General features: G+C 30.2%; 5 protein-coding genes across 9 annotated transcripts; 3 read left to right on the top strand and 2 right to left on the bottom strand.

The window, feature by feature from the left end:
- Nucleotides 1–16: 16 nt before the first annotated feature.
- On the top strand, nucleotides 17–4124 carry LOC105151158 (T-complex protein 11-like protein 1). Of its 2 annotated transcripts, XM_011064714.2 has the most exons (9): nucleotides 17–213; nucleotides 281–417; nucleotides 654–770; nucleotides 1517–1627; nucleotides 1759–2053; nucleotides 2127–2648; nucleotides 2726–2910; nucleotides 3096–3262; nucleotides 3320–4124. In XM_011064714.2, the coding sequence occupies exons 2-9, from the start codon at nucleotides 407–409 to the stop codon at nucleotides 3565–3567; spliced, it is 1656 nt and encodes a 551-aa protein (XP_011063016.1). In that variant the 5' UTR covers nucleotides 17–213; nucleotides 281–406; the 3' UTR covers nucleotides 3568–4124. The 2 variants fall into 2 exon arrangements, with proteins under 2 accessions (XP_011063016.1, XP_011063024.1); XM_011064722.2 differs by lacking the exon at nucleotides 654–770 and having other exon boundaries at nucleotides 19–417.
- A 403-nt stretch (nucleotides 4125–4527) lies between these two features.
- Rtel1 (Regulator of telomere elongation helicase 1) lies at nucleotides 4528–11125 on the bottom strand. The gene is made up of 12 exons (XM_011064734.2): nucleotides 10766–11125; nucleotides 9800–10223; nucleotides 9453–9708; nucleotides 9123–9380; nucleotides 8728–9038; nucleotides 8406–8612; nucleotides 8168–8330; nucleotides 7837–8094; nucleotides 7517–7756; nucleotides 4949–5410; nucleotides 4736–4880; nucleotides 4528–4636 (listed from the first exon to the last, which is right to left on the bottom strand). The coding sequence occupies exons 1-12, from the start codon at nucleotides 10896–10898 to the stop codon at nucleotides 4563–4565; spliced, it is 2931 nt and encodes a 976-aa protein (XP_011063036.1). The 5' UTR covers nucleotides 10899–11125; the 3' UTR covers nucleotides 4528–4562.
- Nucleotides 11126–11339: 214 nt separating this feature from the next.
- Oscillin (glucosamine-6-phosphate isomerase Oscillin) lies at nucleotides 11340–16209 on the top strand. Of its 2 annotated transcripts, XM_011064756.2 has the most exons (6): nucleotides 11340–11690; nucleotides 14389–14551; nucleotides 14709–14993; nucleotides 15074–15432; nucleotides 15546–15627; nucleotides 15852–16209. In XM_011064756.2, the coding sequence occupies exons 2-5, from the start codon at nucleotides 14428–14430 to the stop codon at nucleotides 15621–15623; spliced, it is 846 nt and encodes a 281-aa protein (XP_011063058.1). In that variant the 5' UTR covers nucleotides 11340–11690; nucleotides 14389–14427; the 3' UTR covers nucleotides 15624–15627; nucleotides 15852–16209. The 2 variants fall into 2 exon arrangements, with proteins under 2 accessions (XP_011063058.1, XP_011063066.1); XM_011064764.2 differs by lacking the exon at nucleotides 15546–15627.
- A 143-nt stretch (nucleotides 16210–16352) lies between these two features.
- On the top strand, nucleotides 16353–21088 carry LOC105151189 (hypothetical protein). The gene is made up of 2 exons (XM_011064746.2): nucleotides 16353–17405; nucleotides 20015–21088. Exons 1-2 carry the CDS (start codon nucleotides 16922–16924, stop codon nucleotides 20761–20763), a joined length of 1233 nt encoding a protein of 410 aa, XP_011063048.2. The 5' UTR covers nucleotides 16353–16921; the 3' UTR covers nucleotides 20764–21088.
- Nucleotides 20998–24172, bottom strand: Ns2 (nucleostemin 2). Of its 3 annotated transcripts, none has more exons than XM_011064796.2 (2): nucleotides 23786–24172; nucleotides 20998–23263 (listed from the first exon to the last, which is right to left on the bottom strand). In XM_011064796.2, exon 2 carries the CDS (start codon nucleotides 23256–23258, stop codon nucleotides 21075–21077), a length of 2184 nt encoding a protein of 727 aa, XP_011063098.1. In that variant the 5' UTR covers nucleotides 23259–23263; nucleotides 23786–24172; the 3' UTR covers nucleotides 20998–21074. The 3 variants fall into 3 exon arrangements, with proteins under 3 accessions (XP_011063098.1, XP_011063089.1, XP_011063079.1); XM_011064787.2 differs by having other exon boundaries at nucleotides 23893–24172; XM_011064777.2 differs by having other exon boundaries at nucleotides 23671–23886.
- Between the last annotated feature and the right edge of the window lie 102 nt (nucleotides 24173–24274).

The raw sequence follows: 24274 nt of genomic DNA, 5'->3' as shown, positions 1-24274 counted from the left end.
CTGACAAGTACGAGATGTTGTAGGTGCGCGGTCTCACAGCTGTTTCCAAATTCGTTCGCGGATCATCGCGGGATGCTGGCCAGCGGGCACGCGTGTTCGCAGACAAATCCAATGTACTGGCGAGCCTGAGGATTGTGCAGGAAAAGGGACGGACTTCTCCTGTGGTGTCTGTCGACCGCATCGCGCGCGATTAACCTACGTGAAATTCCTTCTGTAAAGACAAAACTGCGAGGAAATGCAGTTCATGAATTTCCTCGTATCACGGACATTCTTTTTATAGTTACAGGCTGACCTATTTCTCATCTTGAAACGCGCTTAAAGTTGGATCAGCGGTCAGACCCGTGTGCGGATCATGCTACGGCCAATCTTTTAAATTATTTATATATTTATATCGACACTCAGCATTATGCCAGATAGGTATGTCGCTCGTTTTGTTTACATCGTAACATGATGCTTATTACTCCCCTTTGTCCTTCCAATAAAAGAGGAATCTTAGAAATTTCAAGCTTTTGTATTAAGAGATTTTGCTCCAATGTGATATTTCAGTTATCATTAAAAATATGACTGATTCCTTCTTATATTATTATAATTGATGTTTCGATTTATGAGAAATAATTAGGAAGAACATATATGATTTGATAATGTTTTGCCAGGAATAAAGTTTTGGTTGGTGCTGGAGTAATATGGGGTGTGACTCTTTGCTGTCTTTTATTCAGTCGCAAGTTGAGACCCACAACACTGTTAAATTTTATCCCTGCTATGTTATATCGGTCAGTTTATTTTTGTCTGATAATGAATCAGTGTAGCAGTTTGCTGTTGAAAAAATTGTGTAATCTAATATTGCCCTCTGTGGCATTCAACTAAACATAACAGTCTATAAACTATAGGCATTTTCTAACAGAATACAAAGCTTGTTTCTTATTATTGTAGTGGATTGGACTAAAACTTTCTGACTTTTGCTAAACTTCAAATATATAGATCTATTTCATTTTAAGTACAAGCAAGTATAAATACTAGTTCAACTAAAAAAACAGATATACAATTGAGACACATAATGAATTATCTCAGCCTTGTGATTCCAATATTAAACAAGGTTGAAATAATTCATCTGGATCTGTTTCTTGTTGGAAAACATCTTATGTAATATCTTTTTAATTATTATATATGTCAAACTTGAATTAATTTATCTTATTAGTCTTGATTTTTTGTCTTATAAAAAATATATTTAAAAAATGTCACTATTACTATTGATTTTGTTGTTGCTAATCACAAATAATTTTTATATAAGTAATATCGTCATTATAGGCATTTAACTAAATGTAATGGTTAACAAATATATTATATTATCACGAGATAAAAAATTTTTTTCAATAATATAAAATAATATAATAATATAAAATCATATTCCTCTTTTTTGATCATTGTTATTGCAAATTTGAATTGTCTTTTTACTCTTGTTTTCACTGTATAAATAATATTTATATAAAACTTATCACATATTATTATGATCTTATAGAAATACAAAAATGGAGAATGAAGATGAACAGAAACATAATACAAATAATGCTGGTACATCAACGAACTGTGATACTAATATACATACAAATGCGCAAAGTGAAGTCCATAGGTATGTAATCAGAATCCACAGCAAATATGTAACAAAAACACTTTATCATTATGATTAGTTAATATGAAGATTTTATATGAAGATTATGTATTAGTTTGTCTTTTGTATATACATCTCTTGTATCAATGCAGACAACCAACGCCAAATTTTATGATGGGTGGATTAACCGGAGCATCACCACCAAAATTCGTGTCTTTTGACGAAATTGTTAAAGCTGCCAATGGTATGAAAAATATGGCCTTAGCGCACGAAATCGCGGTAGATGTAAACTTTCAGCTGCAAAAATTGGAGCCAGAAGACGGTAGTTTTCATAGGCGAGTAAAAGAAATAATGCACAAAGCTTTTTGGAATCTATTAGCAGAGCAGTTGGCCGAAGATCCGCCAGATTATTCGCACGCGCTGGTTTTAATGAAAGAAATTAAAGAAGTAATAATTCTCTTTTTGTTCTACGATGATAAAAGGAAGCATTAAACGATATATAATACATTCTCTATTTTAGTCACTGGATGAACTGGTACCACTACACAATGCAAAGATTAAGGAAAATATTAGAGAAGTACTTGATTTGGACTTGATCAAGCAGCAAGCGGAGAAAGGCGTATTAGATTTTCATCATTATGGACAATACATAATCTCCATTATGAGTAAAATATGTGCGCCAGTGAGAGATGAGAAAATCAGAGAGCTATCACAGCAGGTGGACATTGTTGAGACGTTCAAGGGTGTCATGGAATTATTGCAGTTAATGAGATTGGATTTAGCAAATTTTACCATTACAATGATGAGACCGAATATCATTGCTTCGAGTATTGAGTACGAGAAAGCAAAGTTTGCCGATTTTTTAAAGATTAATTCAAATGGCTTGCAATATACAGAAAAATGGTTACTAAGACATTTCGATGCAGAAAAAATCACGGGTTCATCGAGTACTGGTACTAATAATGTAAGACAAATTACTCATTCTTTATTGACAGAGGCGTATCTCGACCTCCTAGAATGGGATTTCAATCCGGACGCAGAGGTATGGAAAATATTGAAATATAAGATTTTACATTATATATCGATAAATTTATTATAAATAAGATGATTTTCATTTAGACATTGATGTTGGATCAAGGAAGACTTCTGGAATTGCGTGACATAACTTGTAGATTGAGCATCGTCGGTTCTGTGATATTATTGGTTAATAATACAATTGGTGCTCCAATTCATGGAGTTTTGAGCTTTAAAAAGAATATCAAGGAACACTTGAATGCACTCTTGGATTCTGTACATTCAAACAAGTACGTAAATCGTAACTAAAAAACAAGTTGCAATAAAATATATTTTTTAAACAATTATAAGTCAAATTTAGACCGATAAGAATAAATCTAATAATAGAAAGAATTCTGTTTTCGGACAAAATGAATCTTTGACTCATGATTAATTTATATTATATTCAAAATTAATACAATTATTTCTGCTATAGAGATCTAGAAGCTGCAATACCAAATATTATACTACAAGTAAAAACAGATGTAAAAACAACATTACAAGAAATCAATGCTGCCGAGTTGTCACCAGAATTAGAAACGCTATTAGAAGGTCAAATAGCCGATCTTATAGATCCAAAACATAAGATCAGATATCTCGTCAGTAAGTATAAAAATAAAATTGATAGTTAACATTGTCAACTAAAATATATCATTTTAGGTCTACGAATTAGACAGTTCCTACAGAAAATTATTCAATCGCAATCCACTGCGCCCCAACAAGTACCACCAGGCCTCTCTTCATTGCAAGAAGAATTAACGGCCATTGCTGCCCGATTTGTAATACTTGTTTCGCATAATCGCAGCGTATTCTGGGAATATTATCAAGATATTGTTGCAAACGTGCTTGCGAAAAGCGACGTTGACAATAATAAAGAGATACATGGAACAAATACTATGGAATTGTAAAAAGGATGAATAATGTTAATATAAATAATGTTAATACACTCGGATCTCGTTATGTTTGTTTCCGAAATGCATATTATACTAAGATTATTTTATATGTAGCATTAATGCTCAATTTCTTCACTTCCAGATAAGTTGCTTATTCAGGAGATATCTCTATTGTAATTTGGGAGATATCTCTTGGATAAAGTTATCTGGAGGTGAAGAAATTAGGCAATTGAATTTCTCGATAGAATTGCATTTACTTTTGCGTTCATTATGCATCTCTTTTAACAACAGAATTTTTTTCCGAGCGCTATAGTGAGACACGCTATATCGAGATGCGAGTATATGTATATAATTTTTCATAATTACGTCTATTCTATAATGGACAATATTCACAAACTGCATATTACATGATTAACAAGATAGAAAAATATCTGTATTTTTTACTGTCATTGCGATCATGATCATTTAACACTGAACAGTAATAGAGTTACGTTTTCTTTTCTTTATGATTTATTTACAGGACATATTAATGTATTATATTTTAACTAATTAAATTAATAGCATACGTTGTCTTTCTTTTCTTTGTTTCTTAACAATGATTTTTTAAAATAATAAATTAGTGTATTTGATTACAAAATAAGTTATCATGAATAGTATAAACGTATGTGAAATATGCATATAAGTATATTCATGATTACAATACTGATGTTTTTAATTACTAAGGTCAATTTTACACTTATAAAAGTAAAAAAAAAAATTATTTAGTTCTATTATATTTTTCACACTTTTTTTTGATTTCACTAAAATGATGCCTGCATCATTTTATATTTAGCACGAGTAGTCTAATCAATTTTATAAACATAAAAAAACATTTATTGCTATATATTAAAGCATTGAAAAAATTATTTAAAAATTTATTATTTAAGTACTAAAAAATTAATATATAAATTTAAAGTATATAAAACTATACATATATGCATTTAATATTTATTATCCTTCTAAGTTAGATATTAAGGCAACTTAACATTTTTTATATAATTTTCAAAGGTTGCAATATGTTGTTTCTTTAAAAAACTTTGAAATCCTAAAAGTAGAAAAATTTTTTAAAAGTTTTCACTCTTAATTCTATAGATTGTTTTTCTTATTATCTCGTATCTTTATTGTTTATTGACAAAAAACTTACCTATAAACAAATGCTGTAGCAGCCCAGTCGGTGGAAATAAATTTGATAATGTTTTCAATAACTCATCAAAATCGCCACTTTGCGTATAACTTTGTATCATACTTGCAAATATTTTATAATCGCTCGCAGATAATGCCCGTTTCACCTACGAGGATATTATTTCTGTTTAAAATGCATAATTTTTTGACATAAATAATAGAATTATTTACTTACATCCTTCAAGTATTGTTTTCCCAGTGCCTTTTTATCATCTTTCATGTCTTTATCGTTTTGGGTGAAATTTTGCCCTGAATTAATTTCGGAAACTTTTAACGAAGATGTCGAAGGAACAGAAAAATATGAATCAATTCCAGGTGATATAATATTAATTTTTCTTCTTTTGGCAACTGGTTCTTCGGATCGATGTTTTGCTAATTCGCATGTACTCTGATTATCTTTTAATTTACAAGCACTAAAATTAATTGCAGATGATTTCAATGACTGTTTGTCCTTTGCACTTTCATCTAGATACATATTTATGTCAAAACTATTCTTAGTTAATTCTTCTGTCGCAGAATTGTTTTGTGCTTTTTGTCTGAGAGAATGAGATACCGTCGTTTCAAAGGTAGCACTTACTGCAGGTAATGATATATCAATGTTCCCATATTGTGCATGAGTGATATTAGGTTGCGGTAACTGAAATTATTGATAAGTTTAAATATATTGTTAATAATTATAATAATTGTATTTAGTTTTACACACACACACACACGCACACGTTATGGGTAATTTGATTAATTCGCGATGTATACGTAATGGCCGACCAATATGGATAATAGTGTTTGCTTTGTAAAATTTGAATAATGAAAGTAAAAATGTACAAATTAATCAAAATCACTGGTCATTATGATTTATGTACAAGTGGGAAATATGGTTAATAGATTGAAAATATAAAAGAATAAGATAGCTGTTTTCTACAATCTCAATTTCTTACTTATTATATGTTACGCATTTAAATATTTTTTATTTATTTAATTTCTTCTACTTATTTCTGCCAATGTTTAAAGAGCTTATTAGAGCATTTTCTTTTACAATTACACCTCGATTCTTGTCCTTCAAATAAAAATTTCCTCACGTATGTTCGTAAGAAAATTTTTATAGCTGGAATCACGTCGAAATTAATGAATGATTCTTTATGTATTCATTAGAGAATTCATTTCTGGTGTAGAATTTTATTATTTTTTTTATTTAAACGTAATATTTCTTTTAAATCTTCTTCAGATCTTATAGACTGTAGGATTTCTCTAGGCAAATTGTAACTTTTAAGTCCTATCTTCACTGGTTGGTCAAACATAGCTTCATACGGACTACGTTTTATACTGGCTATAGGCTCTATTTTTCATAAATTGTATAAAACGCAAGCTATTACTCCAATGTGTTGTTTTATGTGTTTGAAGCCAAGTGTTAAGGATGTTCTCGACATCTTGATTGGCATATTCAACAGATCCTTGACTTTGACTTTGAACGCGGTTTTCCATGGATAATTTTTAATTCAGACCACATGGAACAAACTTCTTGAATAAGTAGATTAGAAAATTCTCTTCCATTATCACTTTACAAGACAGAAGGAGCTCCAAAAATTGTAAAAATATCCAATAATATATATGCAATTTCCCCTGCAGTTTTCGTCCTCAATGATCGCAGTTGTACAATTTAATCAGATGATCTTGATACACAAGAATAAATTTAAATCCCCGATTTTCTTGACTCTGCATATCAATTAAATCAACTTGGCAGCGACTAATCATTTCACTGAAAATCATTGGCTTTACAACCAAATCTTTTTTAGGAACTTTAAATTTTTTCTGACAAATTTCACATAAATTTAAGTAAAGCATAATTGTTTCTTTAGTTATGTTTTTAAATTTTCTCTTGATCTCTTTTGCCATTCTATTTCTTCCTCCATGTTCAATAGAAAGATGTATATCATGAATATCAAAAAGATTTTCATTAGTAATGTAATATTTTATAACTAAATTATCAGATACTGGATATATAAGTTTCTCATTGTCTCCAATCTTTATTAAATCAAAGCGCCTTAATTTATGATAATCATTTGGAGTTTTTCTACTATCCTTTCTTTTAAGTTCTTTAATTTCATTTTTTAACTGCACGTACTTCTCATTAGACAGATAGCCACTATTGCAAGCTTTGTTTGAAATTAGTTCACAAAGTTTATTATTAAATTTTCTTTTCATTTCTTCAGTTGTGGTCGATGTCATTTTTCATATGATATTCAAATTGTATTAATTAAATCCGATTCACAATAGCAGTACATTAATATAAGTACTCAGTACAAAGTCAGAAAGGATAGAATGCCTTATTGTTTTAATAAAATACAACTCATTATAAAAAACAATCAACATTGCTCGTCAAGTCACAGCTGATAGCAGCTAGAATATTTTAAAAGGTTAGGTTTTTTAAATTAAGCTGGGAACAAGATAATTTATCAAAATAACCATTTAGCATTGGTCGTGTTCAGCAGACTGTGTGGAACGAATCCGTGAGCATTCGCTACTATTGATGTATTCTTTTAGATCATCCAATAGTGCTCCGCAAAAGTTGAATCTGCTGAACGCAACCGTTAGAAAATATATATAGTGATCGGGAAATTTGAATAATTCTTTTCTATTAATTATATTGGCCGAACAAATTGGGAATTGTGCATTTTGACCATTATATATAATTCCAAATTAATTGTAAATATGTATTTATATATGCGAATATGTGAAGCAAACTTACTGTATTCTCCGCATTCCTAAAAAATTCTCGTAGCTCTTTCGTGATCATTCCAAAATTCGTAAACTTTTTTATGTATGGTCTAAGCCAAGCAGATAATTGTTTCTTAAAGTTTGGATTTTCAAATCTACAATCACATAGTATAACAGCACCATAATCGCTTTTGTGTCTTATTATTCTGCCGATAGCTTGATTAACAGCCCGGGATGCTTCAAGTTGATACCATTCTTGCCCGGTTAGACCCTAATTAAATTTGTTTTATCAGTCATAGATCTTATTTTATCGAGTTATTATTTTTAACAAAGTTAACGTATAATTTATACTTCTTTTTTTGTCGTTCTTATTTCCTCCAAATATCTTTGTTTTAACATAATTCGCGGATCTTTTAAAGGTGGAAATGGAAGACCAATGATTAATACAGCTCTACCGTTTGCATTAGCAAAATCCAGACCTTCGCTGACTTTTCCTCTACAAACTGCCATAAAAACAGCACCCTTGCAAGACGGATCTTTAATTTTTTGATAGTACTCATTCATCACATTAACAAATCCATCTTTAGAGTTTGGTTCTACATAAATGGGCTATTATCCAATAATTAATTCAATATAGATATAATATCATAATATTTTACAAGTACATTAAATATTTTTTTACCTTACGTTCAGCAATCTGCGTCCATAAACCCATATTCTGCCACTCGTCCCTGCATTTTTTCATGATTGGATACGATGGAAAGAATATTAATAACCCGTGGGGGACGATACAACTAAAATTATACACTGTTCTTCCAAGAGACGCAATATACTTCGGATCATTTCTGTGAAAACATAATAATAAAGATATAATTGAAATCACTGTTTATTTCATCATCATATTTAATATAAGTATTTACCTTGTATTATAAGATGAATTAAGTGGATGGTTATCTGGTCCCTGACTAAGAACACCAACACATACTTGTTCCTTCGTTACTATATGCGGATTTTCCAGTTGGACCGCGATTGGTATACCGAGTTCCGATATGAATGGTTTTAACGGAGATAATGTGCCACTTGTGAGCACTACTGAACGTATCCCTTGTTCTACCATCTGCTCCATCCTGTAAAATATGTTCATTATACTTAAGATAACGTATTTTTAATAATTAAGATATATAGATATATCTCTATATGTGTAAAATATATTATGCATTTTTTTTATTAAGTTAGTTTTACCCAAAACCAGGGCTGAAACACCAGTAACTAATAAGTTTTCCATCCGTTTTAGTTGTTTTTTTACTCTCCCAGACATCGTTCCTGTAATTCTTTTTTTGCTCTTCCATTTGTATGTGAACTTTGTAGCAACGTTTTACTTTTTCTTTATGACGTGTAATGGACGCACCGCTGTTAAAAGCAGTTTTCAATAAATCACTAAATTTTTGCAATGCATTCCCTTTTCTTGCAAATGGTGAAGTACTGGTAGTTGTCAGATATAAAATAAGTTTGTCTAGTTTGTCTACCACAATTTGTTCCTTACCATGTGTTAACTATTGCAAAAAAAAAATACGTTACAGCAACAATGGTATGTATGTAAATTTCTAATAAAATCATTTAAAAGTAAAAATAGTTACTTCAATTTTTTCAAGTAATTCAAAAATATATCCGCCAGGGAAAGTGTCTCCATCACTACGGTTTTTTAATTCAATAGAGTCAATGGCTTTTTCCAGTTCTAAAAACATTGCTTTTAAAATACACAGATCTTCTGCTGTAAAATCTTTTTGAACATTATTCTCTGACAAAAAGTCATTCTGCTGCTCTGAATCTTTAGCCATATCTTGCATTACTGCAGTTACTTCATCAATACACATTGCAATATCTGTACTGCTTATCTGTACAGACATATTACAATATTTAATTAGAATATATAAAGAACTAAAAAAAAAACGTTTATATTTTTATACCTGTAATGATGCTGCTTCTTCACAAACTTTTTCAACATTATGAGCTTCGTCCAATAAAACTACAGTATTTTGTAAGTCTATACCCTGCGATCTTCGTGTTTTAGGATCTAATAGATAATTGTAAGGCATGAAAACGATATCTGCATTCTGCTTCAATTCCTTTGCCAAAAAGTATGGACAACATTTGTGCTTTTGTCCAACTTTAACTAAATCTTCTATATCTAGCACTTCCTGTTTAAATACAGGATCATCTTTTCTAAAGAAACACACATTAAAATTCATATTATATATTCGCTACTTGATTTCTCTGCATTGATTATAAAATTGTGTCTAAATATTACACTCACCTGGCTTCAACATTGTTAAAATAAAAACAAGTTCTTGACTTTACTTTGGCGTGACACATGTGTATTTTGTTAAAAGAACTTGTTTCTTTAGAAACTTCTGGATGAATGCATAGCTGATCTCGAGATCCCAATACAGCAGTAGCTACATGTTTGTATGATGTTTTCTTCAATTCATACATAGCCTGAGATAATTGAGAATGTGTTCGAGACGCATAAATAATTTTGGGTATAGCCCAGCCAAAACTTTGAACATTATCTGGTACTCCTGCTGCTTTCTCAAGTCCACTAGTTAAATATTTAAAGAAATTTCCACCAAAGTCTTTCTTTTCTATTGCACCTGCTATCACTTGTGCTTGTAACTGAGCTTTCTTTGTCAACAGCCAACTTAAGGAGGAACACAAAAGATTCAAAGTCTTTCCAGTACCTGTGAAATATTTATAACATTTATAACATTTCATTACATAATTACTAAAATATTATACTATATTACTATATTATTAATATTATACTATATTACTATAAATTACTAAAATAGTTTTAATAATTCATTTAACAAAAAAAAAAAGAAAAATAAAAAATAGACTAAATCTATTAATCTAAAAGTTCAATTTTTTTCAATTGTTTTGTATCGAACGATTTTTCTAAATTGAAAAAATGTTTGAAATTTAATAATTTCAAAATTATATTTGTTTTTTATTAAAGTACAAATCACAAATTTCTTGTAAGATATTAATTATTGTCATAAAAATAGTAATAAAAAATAAAACATAATCTAGTTTACTTTTTTATTATTTTTTATTATTTTGCGTCAAACGATTTTTACAAATCGGGAACAAATGTTTCAAACAAATTACGTGACTTTTTAAAAAAATATCTTAAATTATCAAAAATTTCTTTTAAATGTCATTTATTTCTCCGAAGTATTCTCTTTCTTATATAGGTAATCGCATGTACACAAATATATACCTGTCGGCGACTCCAAGACACCATGCTGACCATTTTGCAGGCATTCTATCACCTTTTTCATATACTCTTCTTGCACAGGATACGGTTTAAAGGGGAAGGTAACGATGATATCGTTAATTATGACATCGGGCATCTTGGAAATTCGATTGAAAGACGCATCAGCTGCAATGTAATTTCATGTGTTATCTTCCCGCCAGAATAGAAATCTAACCTAATAGCGTTTTTTATTGGCAGAACTGGTGCGCACTCAGTGCACTTTAAAACCGTTGTACACAAATCGATGTAAAGATGTATATATAACAAAAATATCGAAATGAGTTAAACCATGAAATCCTGAATACATTTTATTGTGTAATTTGATAAAATATACATTTAATTTCTTATCAAGAGACTATCTCACTTTTACATTCAAATCAGATTAGGTGCACTGAGTGTGCATCAGTTCTGCCAATGTTGAAAAACGTTATACGTTTATTCGTCCGTGTTTAATTAGTTGTTTATTTCTGCACTCTCTGAACTGACACCGTGTAATAAGTTGAAGCGAAACAAACGTATATTTGTTTCAACTTATTACACCGCGTGCATCACTTCAGGAATAAGGAGCAGACCTATTGTGTATTTCAAGAATGCGTAGCAACAGTACAGAGATTGATTCTCGCATTCGTGAGTGATAAGAAAACAAATAAAAATAGTGACAGAGAGTCTTGAAAATTTCAGATTGCGCTCTTATCTATAAGAGCTACGATAAGGACCTGTATGGCGATGAGCTGACCCGAAAAGGAACAGGCGGATCGCCACACTCGAGCCTCGAGGAGAAATCGCCGAGATCGGGCTACGCAAGATTAAAGTTAACGTATGCCAAATCAGCTGATTCAATAATCAGTTACTAACAGTGGTGCGGCCGACACGACGATTCATTCAGCAGGTTCGTGCTCTTCCAGATCGCTTCTCTGTGCGGCACTTTCCTCCTTGGAGGGCATTTTTTATTAGGAGTTACAGCTCCTTGTAACAGAAACGGGAAAATATAAATTAATTAGATAGCATAATGGTTGGTTCCCTGTCCTCTGCATGCGATTAATTTATGGAGGTCAACAGCCGCTGGCTATTAATTTCAAAAGAAAAGAAAAGAAGGTTTGATAATCCGTGAGATAAGTCGAAAAGTGATAAGTAAATTCTATGAGCGAGATAAATGTGTTTGTGTATCTATTAATATGAATTTTAGATACTCTAGTACTACCGACATATTCTTTTGTAATCTTGATTAAATTATATGAAAGTATTTATAACTTAAGTTGATAATCTATATTTGTCGAAAATTATAGGGAAGTTACTTAAATATATATTAATATATCTAAAATGTTCTTAAAAATGTTTTACACGAATCTAAAGAGTACATACAAAATTATTTTGTAGTTATTATGTATATAAGATAAAAGATTAATGTGTCACAAGTTTATCTTTGAGACATGAAATGCACAAATATGTCTGGTAGATAAAAGTTTGTTTTTAATTTTGTAATTATATCATATAATGTATTATGTTTCTTGTATTTAGATAAATTAAATAATTCGCATTGTTTTTAATTATATACGAATGTTTCTCTTATATGACTAATTTGTTAGACTCCCTAACTTTATTAATACAAATCGACAGATCATTCATTTATTACTTGAAAAAATCTGGAAAACGGAATATTGAAAGAATTCTTCTTTTATCAGGAATTTTTCATGGAATTTATCAATTGTTTCTTAGGAAAGTTATTTCTTAAATTTTATCTTTAAATTTCCATTCTATCTTTATTTGAAAACATTTCTTTAAGAATTTCTCTTGATAATGTAAATTGTCGAAAATCTATGGGGTGATATAAATACTATATATGTACGCATTTCTGTGTGTATTCCCATTTTTTGTATATACTTATATCTTACAAATTCTTATAAAATCAGAGTGACAGTAGAAGACAATACTCAGTAGAAGAGAGTAGCTCATGAATATTATATACAGGATGTCTTAATGTATAATCAAAATTACTCGGTACGAAAGAGACTCATATGACAATAATCTTTGTCCAGGTGGAAGCACTTCAGAGATTTCAAGATTAATTTTGTTTGTTAACTGAAATTATATAATTTTTTTACATAATATGATTTAATTATTTTGCATTTAAAAGTATTAAGGTAGGGATCTAATAGCTTACGAGATATGTTATATTTTAATGTTGATACATATTGACATGAAATATTAAGTATCTTGTAATTTTTCTCATTTTTGTTAATTTTAATCTGTATTATTAATTTAATCTGTATGTAATTTTAATCTGTTAATTTTTTAATACTCGTATTGTAATATTTTTATATATAGAATAATTAGAAGAATTATATTATTAATTATTAAAAATATCATATTATTTCATTTAAAAAAGTGGAAGTAATATATCTTTTTGGGACCTCCTCTTTTTCTCTCTCTCCCATCTAAAAAAAAACGTGATCAAAATACGCTCTCGAAACCGTTTCACTTTTGTCTGAAACATTCTTTCGTATTTACCATAGTTTTCGAGGGATCTTAATATTAGGTGTTGGAATTAATTCGTAGCGTTTTACAAGTGATGGGAAGTACTTTCATTAATGTATTTTTTAATGCTCATGTGAAATAAATAACATTCTTTCATTTAAAAACGCTACGAATTAATTCCAACACCTAATACATTATTTAAAATGAAACACCTTGTATATGATAAAACAGCAATTTATTTTTTGTAGTTTCATAAAGTTCTTTTTAAAATGTCAAGAGAATATTTCAGAGCTTGATGTTGCCTTTTCTATTATGTCGATTTTTATGGCTGATGTTTATTAGAGATAAAGTGATGTCTATTTTATCTGATAAGGACAAATAATGTAACTTTTTTGCAAGTTCCTCTTGAGAATATTAATGTTTCTTTCCATAATAAAAGAACATATAAAACATGAAACTTAAAAAGATTTATAAAATATTAGGATAATAAGTATAAAGGATAATTTTTTTACGGGTATATTATTTTTAAAAGCTATTTTAAATATACTATTTAAGAAGTTTCGCGGTATATTTTATTCTAACGTTATAGTACACGAGTAATCATAAATAATATTAAATTTTTTTTAATGTTTTCAAAGATGTTACTTTTTATTTATTGTTAGTCTTATTTTAAAAATAATTAAGGAATTATATGTATACATAACATTTTTTATAATTTGCAGAATGAGTTAAAAACTGAAAAATTTAAATACATATTTATTGATCATAAAATATATATTATTTAGAAATTTGTCTATTCACGCTTTAAAATGTATTTTAAAACGTGCTAAATTCACTTTAAAACGTTCGGATGAGTCATGTATTTTAAATGGTTGGAAAATTGGTTTTAAATGTATGACCTTGGAATTTGTTTCAAAAAATTCCATATTTCGAAAAACATTATGATTATAACAGTAAAACTTATAAATATATATTTTATATTACGTATAAGAACAAAAAATTCTGATAGAGAAAAACACTCATTTATTCGCTATCTGATTTGTAATGTAGAATCATCCATAATTAGATTTGGTATAAATGATACTAATTATATATCTATATTTATGTTACAGTGTGCAATTGTTTAATTGTGTGCAATTAATATATTTATTATGCGTCTCGTAATTTGCGATAACGTGGACTATGTCGCAGAATGGTCGGCGAAGTATGTTTTAAAAAGAATCAATGATTTTAATCCTAATGAGAACAAGTATTTTGTTCTCGGTCTCCCTACAGGTATATAATACTAATAAAATAAAAAGATAAACCAATGTTTAATAATTAAATTAACAATAACATTTTTAAATATTTAATTATTAATTATATATTATTAATATGCTATATTAATATTATTATTTTAATAATCTTTTCTTTTTATTTCCTTTCCATCAAGGAGGGACACCTTTGGGGATGTATAAAAAGCTTATAGAATATTATCAACAAGGCAAAATTTCCTTCAAGTATGTTAAGACATTCAATATGGACGAATATGTTGATTTACCGAGAGATCATCCAGAATCTTATCACTTTTATATGTACAATAATTTCTTCAAACATATAGATATCGACCCAAAAAATGTGCATATACTTGATGGAAATGCAACGGATCTCGAAAAAGAGTGTGATAATTTTGAAAAAATGATAAAAGAGGCTGGCGGAATAGAATTGTTCATCGGAGGTACAACAACAGTTTCATTAAATCTAAGAGATTTTTAGATGTAATAAGAATTTGAAAATAATTTTTAAAATTATTTATAGGTATTGGACCAGACGGACATATAGCCTTCAATGAACCAGGTTCGTCGTTAGCTTCTCGCACACGAGTGAAAACTCTTGCGCAAGATACTTTGGAAGCCAACGCAAGATTTTTCGGAAATGATATTAACAAAGTACCAAAACAAGCACTAACTGTAGGCGTCGGTACTGTAATGGACGCAAAGGAAGTGATGATTCTTATCACCGGATCTCATAAAGCTTTTGCCCTTTACAAAGCTATAGAAGAAGGCATTAACCATATGTGGACGGTATCTGCGTTTCAACAACATCCTCGTACGCTTATAATTTGTGATGAAGACGCAACTCTAGAGTTACGTGTGAAAACTGTTAAATATTTTAAGGTAATCTGATCTATCATGATATCATGACTTAGCATTCTTTTTGTGAAGTAGACACATTGATTACATTCACAATGTTGAAATTGCGTCTCGTATTCAATTTATATACTATTTAGGCGCTCAGTGATGTACATCGCAAATTGATTGAGGAAGATGGAAATGCAATCCCCCGCCGTACAATGCAAAACAATTGAAACGGTAGTTACTTTCATGACTTTTATGCTCAATCAAAATTTTCTGTATTATACGAGTTATACATATCCATTTTCCTTCCTATAAAAAATATCTTTTAATAAAAAGAATATATTAAATAGATTAAAAATAAGATATTGACTCTATTCATCTATTTTTATTTTTTATGCAAATTTGTTATAATGATTATCACAATCCTATATAATTAAATTTATAATCTTTTTTTGTAGAATTTATGGGACATTCATAGCAAATTAATCGAGCAAGAAAATCGGCCAATATAAAGATTTTATTATCATCGGCAATTCGTAAAAGTTACAATGAATTTACACGGAGAAAAACAAAAAACGAAAGTTTTTATGTATGGACGTAAGGCTATAAAGCTAGAATGATTAAAGATTATATAATGCAATGATGAATTATATTTGTATTTTATGTTCTCTATTTTAATCGTGTATTTACATATACAAATTTTAATTATATATACTATCTTAAACACACAACTGCCATATGTGAATGCTAGAAAAATATATTTTTATATCATTATTCTGTTATTTCAGAAATAAAAATATCCTTTTTACTGCCGTATTACAGGAGCATTTTTAGTGATTATGATCCGAGATTATTTAATCTAATCTTCCTTCCCAACATAAAAAAAATGACAAGGCAATAACATAGCTTTTTAACTGCAATAAGTGACAACAAAATAAATATAATACATGAGTATTATATTCGCAGAAGATGCTTATTGCGCAACATTGCGATTATTGTAGAAATAGTAACAAATAAAGCGGAGATTGTGAATCACATAATAGTCGTAGATCCCTCAAAGAGCAACAGAGACAAACTGATTATGAAATTGAAAGTGAGAGAAACGAAGCTGACAATCATTGGCAGGGGAAATCTCTATCGTTCCAAGAACGGAAAAACAGCGTTTGACAAAACTTTGCACATGTGATGCAATAATGTGCATGCGGAAATTAATCTCATCCGGCATGTACAAAGTACATGCATAGGCAACATAGTTGAGTAATAGTGACGTAACGATGTAGAAATATTAGTATGAGACTAGGGAGGAGGCGGATCATACCTCCACCAGTTGAGACGAAGGCGGCGGTGGCAGTGGCAATGGTTGTAGCTATTACAAATAAAATGATTGCCCGATGTGGGACATGCAGAGATACGCGCGCGCTTCATTCACATGTATTATCTCGACTCGTACAGTCTGCCCGACACGAAACGTGATAATAATTAATGTAGATACGGGTTTTTCCTGATATTATTTGTCTGTGCAATAATCATGAGCAACGATCAGCAAGAATTGAAGACGATTGAACTGCGCGAATTGCAACCGATATTGAGTCGTACATTTGGCGATCAGTTGACAGTAGTCCATTATACGACTAAGAATTTGCTGCAGCCTGGCGAGAATTATGGTAGTACCATTTTAAGTGTTCATGCCGTAATTAAGCGCAATGATGAGTCGGAAGAGGAAGATCTTTATCTCATTGCGAAGATGCCGCCGCCGACGGAATTCCAACGACAAATCTTTGATCCGCCGTTCACATTCAAAAAGGAAATCTTCATGTATGAAAACATCATACCTTATTATCAAGAATTGGAAAAAGAAATGGGCTTGAAGGAGAATGAAGTATTTAACATATTGCCTAAATATTATCAGTCTCGATTGTCGCTGACTCCAAATGTCGATTTCGATGATAATGCTGTTATTCTAATGGAAAACTTAAGGACACGTGGTTATTACAACGGCGATAGAGCTAAAGGTAACGTTAAATACCTTATTTATTTGAAATATATTAGTGAAACTTTGAGCTTATTTTAATATTTTTATGAATATTTAAAACAGGATGCGAACGGTATACGGGGGGTTTTGCCCTAGAGATGAAACCTCTGAAACATTTGAAACCTGTAATAAAATTTTATTTAAAATAAAAACATTCTAGATTTATTTTTCAATTTAAATTGCTTTTTGCTCTAAGTGTAAATGAATAATTAGATGTAATATAATTATTTAGTGACTATTCTGATCAATTTTACTAATCCAAACAAATTTTTGTATGCATCCGAAGTTGTAAGGGAAATGATCGGGATTTTTGCCCAGCAAGTTTCTGAAGTGGAATTTGATATTGCGCGATAGATTTTATTATACTCTAAATGAATTTATCGGTTCCAGAGGTTCCATCCCTAGGGCAGAAACTCCTCTATACTGTGGGCATCCTCCTTTGAATTAAAAATTTCTATAATTTAGAAACTAGAGAAAAATGTTCAATTTAGTAAATAAATTATTTGTAAGCTCCTCGAATTCCTAATGAAAAGTTTATAATTTAACATGTTTATTTAAATTCTTATTTATAATACGATTAACATAGTTTTTATAAAAATGATGAGAATTTTGTGAGAAATTTCTAAAATGTATTCTAGAAATTTAAAGAAAAAAGTTTATTATAGATAGAATTGCCATATCAAAATTTTTAACATTAAAACTTGCCGGGCAAAAATCCCGATCATTTCCCTTACAACTTCGGATACATACAAAATTTTGTTTGGATTAGTGAAATTGATCAGAATAGTCACTAAATAATTATATTACATCTAATTATTCATTCATACTTAGAGCAAAAAGCAATTTAAATTGAAAAATAAATCTGTTTTTATTTCAAATAAAATTTTATTACAGGTTTCAAATATTTCTACTTAGTGTTCTTATTAGTGTTCTTATTAGTATTTTTAAAATAAATAAATATATAAATATAAAATATAAAAAATTCACATTAGTAATAATTTATTAGTTTTTATTTTGCAATTGCACGTAATAAATTAATTTTAAAAAATCACATTTTGATATTAGATTTAAGATCACGTCATTGTAGATCGAGATTAATATAAAGTAGCGCGGGAGAGGTCAAAGCAAAATACAGGGTGTCCGATAAGTTTTGACAAAGCGCTCGTGTGTAGATAGAACAGAATAAACTGAGTCGAAAAGTTCTGTACTACATTTTGTAATTTTCGCAATAGTAAACAAGATATTAATTACTAAAAATTGATCTTCAATAATTTTTTACTCAAATATTATTAACTTTACAGAAAAACAACGAAAGACAAAAATTGTTTATTTTCTTCTTATAAAGTTCTGAAAATTTTTTCAGAATTTTTTAATTTGTATTTTCTCTTTCTGTTGATAAAAAGAAGTTGCCAATAAGAAGAAAATTAATAATTTTTCTGTTGCAGTTTTTCTGTAAAATTGATAGTATTTGAGAAAAACATTATTGAAGATTAGTATTTGGCAATTTCTAGTAATTATTATCTTGTTAACTATTGCGAAAATTGCAAAATGATAGAGGATTTTTCGACTCAATTTAGTTCGCTTTATTTACGAGCGTTTTGTCAAAACTTATTGGACACCCTGTTCATAGAAAATTTTTGAATGCTTATAATTATTTCGGACGCTTTCAAAAAATCTTTCTAGACATTCCTGAACATTTTAATAAAACAAGAGGCGTTGTTCAGGGAAGACAGATAACAACTCTAGCTATAGCTCAATATGCTTCAGTTATGGAGATAATTTTAGATAATTTTAATATTATAACAGATGAAAAATGCCAGATATTTATAACTTTTATTAAATTTTATAAACTTATTATTTTATTAGATGAATATTATTTTCTCTTAATATTATTTTGAAATTTTTCATTTTTGTTTACAAATAGACTGCTGCTTGTTATATTCACAAATTATATTTTTCTCTCCTATAATAATATTCATAAAGTTATCTATATTTCGATAATTGAACCTAGTGAATTTTTTTATTTAAAATGACTTCTAGAATACATTATAGAAGTTTACAGGTTTCCTCACGGAACATTTTGTAATATATAAAAAAAATAAATATAATAACAAAAACAGTTAATATAATTTCATAAATTGTATAAATTGTTAATATTAAAATTAAACTCCGTTTATTTAAAGACACAATACTCAATACAGCATAATAAATCAATTACAAGAGATTTGTCATTTGTCGTAATACAATAATGCCTTTTTTTCCTTCAGCACGATTTATGTTATTAGTAACAAAAGCATAATTTATAGTGTCAATTCCCTTGACCCCATTTTTTTCAAGTTTTTTATGCGATTTCTCTTGATATACTCAGGAAATACATCGAGTAGCATTATGTCATAATGATTTTTATAAAATCGTGAAAAATATTTCATATAAAATCGATACAACTGTATCACATTGCGTTTTCACTGATTATGCGAGTCTTACATATATTTTAAGATAAAACTAGATTAATTAGAAGAAAAATATAAATACATTTAGTCAATTGATATCTATTATGAAAAATGCATAACTTTTTTGTTTGAATTGCAGGATGCGATCTTGAACACTCGAGAGTCGCGATACGGGCGATGGCAAGATTTCATGCGCTAGGGATGGCTACAAAGTACAAGCGACCGGAGTATTTCGAGATATTAAAGGAACGCAGTAAATGCTTAAAATTTAATACTGAGGAGTTTGAGCACTTCCAAGAAGATATGCTGAAAAGGATAGCAGAAGACTCAGTATTATTTGTTTACGTCGATCGATGCGAAGCTGCCATTCGCGACTCGTTCACACATGGTTTCTGGACAGTAACGCCCGATGAACCGTGGTCCACTATTATCCACGCAGATTTTTGGGTGAACAACATCATGTTTCACCGTGATGAGAATGGTCACGTAGACGATATTAAATTCGTGGATTTTCAGAATTATCTATTTTTCAGTCCAATGCGCGAGATGGTCTTTTTCCTATTCTCTAGCACAGAGGTTTCGTGCGATGATCATATCGAAGAACTGATAGATCTTTACTACGAGACATTTTTGGCTGTGCTGAACCGAATGGGTTGTGATATCGAGCCGTTTAGCAGAGAGAAATTCGATGCTAAGCTGTTCACCGATGCCAGGCTCGAGTCTATGCATTTGTTCTTCATGCTTAAGATACTCACATTAGACGTGCAGGAGACCGAATTGAAGCACGAGAATATGAAAGATGTCATGATGACCTATCAAGGGAACCAATTGTTCATTCAACGATTGCGAAAGGTCTTGTTATATTTTATTAAACACGATTGGATATAGACAATGTATAATAGGAAAAAAATAGAAAATATTCTGAAATATTAAGTCACATATAAATACATTTATTGCACGATAATGCAACGCAAATGATAGTACTACATATGTAACTACGTTATTATTTTGTTTCATCCTTTGCAAATCTTTAAGCGATAAAAAGACGAAGTAAGTTATAGAAGAAAATGGATGTGTATATATCTATAATTTAGTAAAATTAACGAATATATATATAAAATATATATTTTATAACACTTTATTAAGTTTTCTTTATTTTACAAATATTTGAGTGAAATGTAATTTATTTTAAAATAGATTTATTTTCTCTTGACCTTGGGTACTCTCCTATTTTTATTCCTGTTCTTCACATTTGTGATTTCATAGAAATTGCTTCCGATCTTTTTTCTTTTACTAGCACGTTCTATAGCTCTTCGCTGTTTGCTTGTTAATCTTTCTTTCGTTTTTTTATGAGACATTGATGAGACACTTTGCATATCATTACTTGAAACTGTTTTAGAAGGAAACATTTCAGTATCGCTGGAATCATATTCATTGTCTATGACATCGAATACACTCTGTTTCAAATTATCTTGTGTGAAAGGCAAAAATTCTGAATCTGAACACTCATTGCTTTGATTCATATCATAATCTTTTTTATCTGCGTTATCATTGAGAACGTTATCATCATTTTTCGAAGAATCGTTCACACTGTTTCGATCATCTAAATTTTTTGTTACTTGTAAATCAGATTTATCTTTTATGTTACAAGAGTCATTTTTTGTGTTCGCATCTTCTGATTCCGAGTTCTCCAATTCCGATTCACTTTCCACACTGCTATCATCCTCTACGATACTTTCACTGAAAGATTTATCTTGCTCTAGAATCTTAACATCGTCACCAAAATAAGGCAATCCAACGCGTATTTTTCTAAAATCTTGTGTCACTGTCAGCTGATTCTTTATTATCTCTTTTGAAAGTAGATTATCAGTTTCTTGTGCTTTATTATCGGTGATTTTTAACACATTATCTTGTGTAATAACAGCTTCGTCAGTATTATCTGTTTGATTTGATAAAGGTTCCTCGTAGCCCATAGGTGCAACATAAAAAGGCAGTTTACCACGTTGCCAGTCATTCAGTACCATACGTGCAGCAATTGCAATGTCAGGTTCTCCTTTCTTTAGAAGCTTGCCACTTCGACGCGCCAATTTTTCCAAGAAATCAACATGATCTATCCATACATTTATTTTGTATGTTTTGCGAATATACTCAGGTTTCACTCTTTCTAGGACAGAGACAATGTAATCTTCTGGATTTTGAACGAGTTCTACTCTCACTACTCCTTTCAATACCTTCTCGGTGTCGGTTTCCATTGATGGATAAACCACACCGGGACAGTCTATCAAATAGATACGGCGCATAAGAGTTATATACTGCCACACTTTTGTTTCTCCAGCTATAGGCGCCACTTTACAGACCTTTTTGGAACGCAAGGTGTTTATGATGGAACTCTTTCCTGTATTAGGATACCCTATGAAACCAACACTGATCTGTTTTTTATCAATATGTAATTTTGCAAATTGCCTTAGTAAATTTATCAGAGAACCTTTGCCAAAAGGATGTGTTAAGGAGGCGTGAAAAGCAACCGTTGGATATTCCTTGCTCAGAATGGCAACCCATCTTTGCGTGACCCACGTTGGCACCAGATCTACTTTATTTAAGATAAATATTAAATGTTTGTAAGGTTTCTCGGTTTTCAAATATTTTTCGACAGGTGGAGACCTAGTTCCCATCGGATCCCTCGCATCCAATATCTGCAAAATAACATCGGAGGAGTCAATGACTTTGTACAACTCGTTCCATATCCTTTTGCTTTGTCCTGCTGACATGATCCAATCTCTTTGTGCATCCTTTACGCCAGTATCCTCACGGACAAGGTCATAGTCTTTGGAGTCTTTTTCCTTGTTATAAGTATCTTCCTTGTCCTCAGCCAATTTCTTCAATTCATTGTACGACGTTGCTGCCAAATTCGGTCTTTTTCTAATTTTCTTTGGACCAAAAACATTTTCAAAACTTTCTGTATCTAGCAAATGTACTCTTGCGTTTGCCGCCTTTTGCTGAAGCAAAGTTATAGGCAATTGAGTAGGTTTCATGACAACTTTATAAGGATCTTTCATGGCAGTTCCTAATTCATTCTGGAATTTTTGCAAAGCATTCTGTGAGATGACTCGCGAATTACCAAACCATCTTTGGGATGGCTCCACACGCGACGTAGTTCCAGAAGTGTTCCAGCCTTGAAACGGCGCAGGACTAATGATCTTCCCAGCACGATTGCGTTTCGGTCTTTGATTACGATACATCTGTAATCTTTTAATAGTTGCTTTCGTTCGTACTTTAGCAACTCCTTTCAACCCTTCTGTAGGACGTTCAGGATTCATACTGTGTCCTGAACGCTTAAAGCCCTGCTTTCGCGGGGCTTTATTAGTGGTATGTGCTTTAGCCATTATGTCTGTAACAAATGTATCACTTAATATAATATATATAAAATATACAACATATTAAAAAATATCTTTTTAGAACTTAATCTTTTTTAACATTATAATACATATCAAGATATTAAAAATATCAAATATGTATAAAAATAACTTGATTTTAATAAATTTTATAAATTTTATAAAATTTTAAATATTATATATTAAATAATAATAATTTTAAATAATAAATATTAAATATTATATATTAATATAATACGTTACTACGTTAAATATAATTTAATCAATTTTAATATTTTGCATAAAAATGATTCTAAATTCGATAAAAGCAATGTATATATTTCTATGTTTTCTATATTTACATAGTTTATATTTATATATTTGTTAGTTTTTATTATAAAATCAATTACAATTGACAACGTACCAAAATTGTTACGCCAAACGTAATTAGTAAAAATTCATTAATTAATCAAAACGTTGATAAAATACAATTTGCAACACAAATATGATACAAATAAATTCAACGTGATTCAACGTGCCCCTATGTTAGGTTAAGTTACAATTACACGCATAATCTGTTTTCTGTTCTTGCATTAGACTGCACTAGAAGTCTCTTTTTCGCTTTCAATAAATATCAAACATATACCTATTTCACTTTAAGTTCCAAAAGTATACACTGGTTCAGCCACAGAAAAGACTTCTATTAATTTTTGATTCCTGCACCTGCACATATGTGCACAGAACGATTGCTGTGTGGCGCCAGTAGCCAATATTAAAGAATTTTACAACAGTTGCGAAGCTGCTTTCTCTGCTGAACGCAGTTATTTATTCTTTCGCTTTTATGGAAAAGCGATAAACTGATTGGCTATCGCTAATTTCCATCGTATCATAAGCTGCGTTCTATGTGCAGAAACCATTAGGTTAGTTCGATGTATTATCGATAGCTCTCTTTTTTTGTATTATTGCACGTCAGTATAGACAAGTTCACGATCAGTACCAACTGTTTCGATCAGTGCCTAGTTTCCACC

The sequence above is a fragment of the Acromyrmex echinatior genome, chromosome 3, assembly GCF_024713525.1.
Source record: "Acromyrmex echinatior isolate Ae372 chromosome 3, ASM2471352v2, whole genome shotgun sequence".
In the NCBI taxonomy this organism is placed as follows: Eukaryota; Metazoa; Arthropoda; class Insecta; order Hymenoptera; family Formicidae; genus Acromyrmex; species Acromyrmex echinatior.
This window is presented reverse-complemented; position numbering and strand designations above follow the sequence as displayed.

What these genes read in the sequence shown, in the direction of transcription:
- LOC105151158 (XM_011064714.2), top strand. An exon ending in TAATGAAAGAAATTAAAGAA is followed by an intron (nt 2,054 to 2,126) that starts GTAATAATTCTC and finishes TCTCTATTTTAG; the next exon opens with TCACTGGATGAACTGGTACC. An exon ending in ATTTCAATCCGGACGCAGAG is followed by an intron (nt 2,649 to 2,725) that starts GTATGGAAAATA and finishes ATTTTCATTTAG; the next exon opens with ACATTGATGTTGGATCAAGG.
- Rtel1 (XM_011064734.2), bottom strand. Translation starts at nt 10,898, where the DNA reads ATGCCCGATGTCATAATTAACGATATCATCGTTACCTTCCCCTTTAAA. An exon ending in CGCAGATTGCTGAACGTAAG is followed by an intron (nt 8,095 to 8,167) that starts GTAAAAAAATAT and finishes ATTGGATAATAG; the next exon opens with CCCATTTATGTAGAACCAAA. An exon ending in TTAGGAATGCGGAGAATACA is followed by an intron (nt 5,411 to 7,516) that starts GTAAGTTTGCTT and finishes CAATAATTTCAG; the next exon opens with TTACCGCAACCTAATATCAC.
- Oscillin (XM_011064756.2), top strand. Translation starts at nt 14,428, where the DNA reads ATGCGTCTCGTAATTTGCGATAACGTGGACTATGTCGCAGAATGGTCG. An exon ending in AATAGAATTGTTCATCGGAG is followed by an intron (nt 14,994 to 15,073) that starts GTACAACAACAG and finishes AATTATTTATAG; the next exon opens with GTATTGGACCAGACGGACAT. An exon ending in AAACTGTTAAATATTTTAAG is followed by an intron (nt 15,433 to 15,545) that starts GTAATCTGATCT and finishes TATACTATTTAG; the next exon opens with GCGCTCAGTGATGTACATCG.
- LOC105151189 (XM_011064746.2), top strand. Translation starts at nt 16,922, where the DNA reads ATGAGCAACGATCAGCAAGAATTGAAGACGATTGAACTGCGCGAATTG. An exon ending in CAACGGCGATAGAGCTAAAG is followed by an intron (nt 17,406 to 20,014) that starts GTAACGTTAAAT and finishes TTTGAATTGCAG; the next exon opens with GATGCGATCTTGAACACTCG.
- Ns2 (XM_011064796.2), bottom strand. Translation starts at nt 23,258, where the DNA reads ATGGCTAAAGCACATACCACTAATAAAGCCCCGCGAAAGCAGGGCTTT.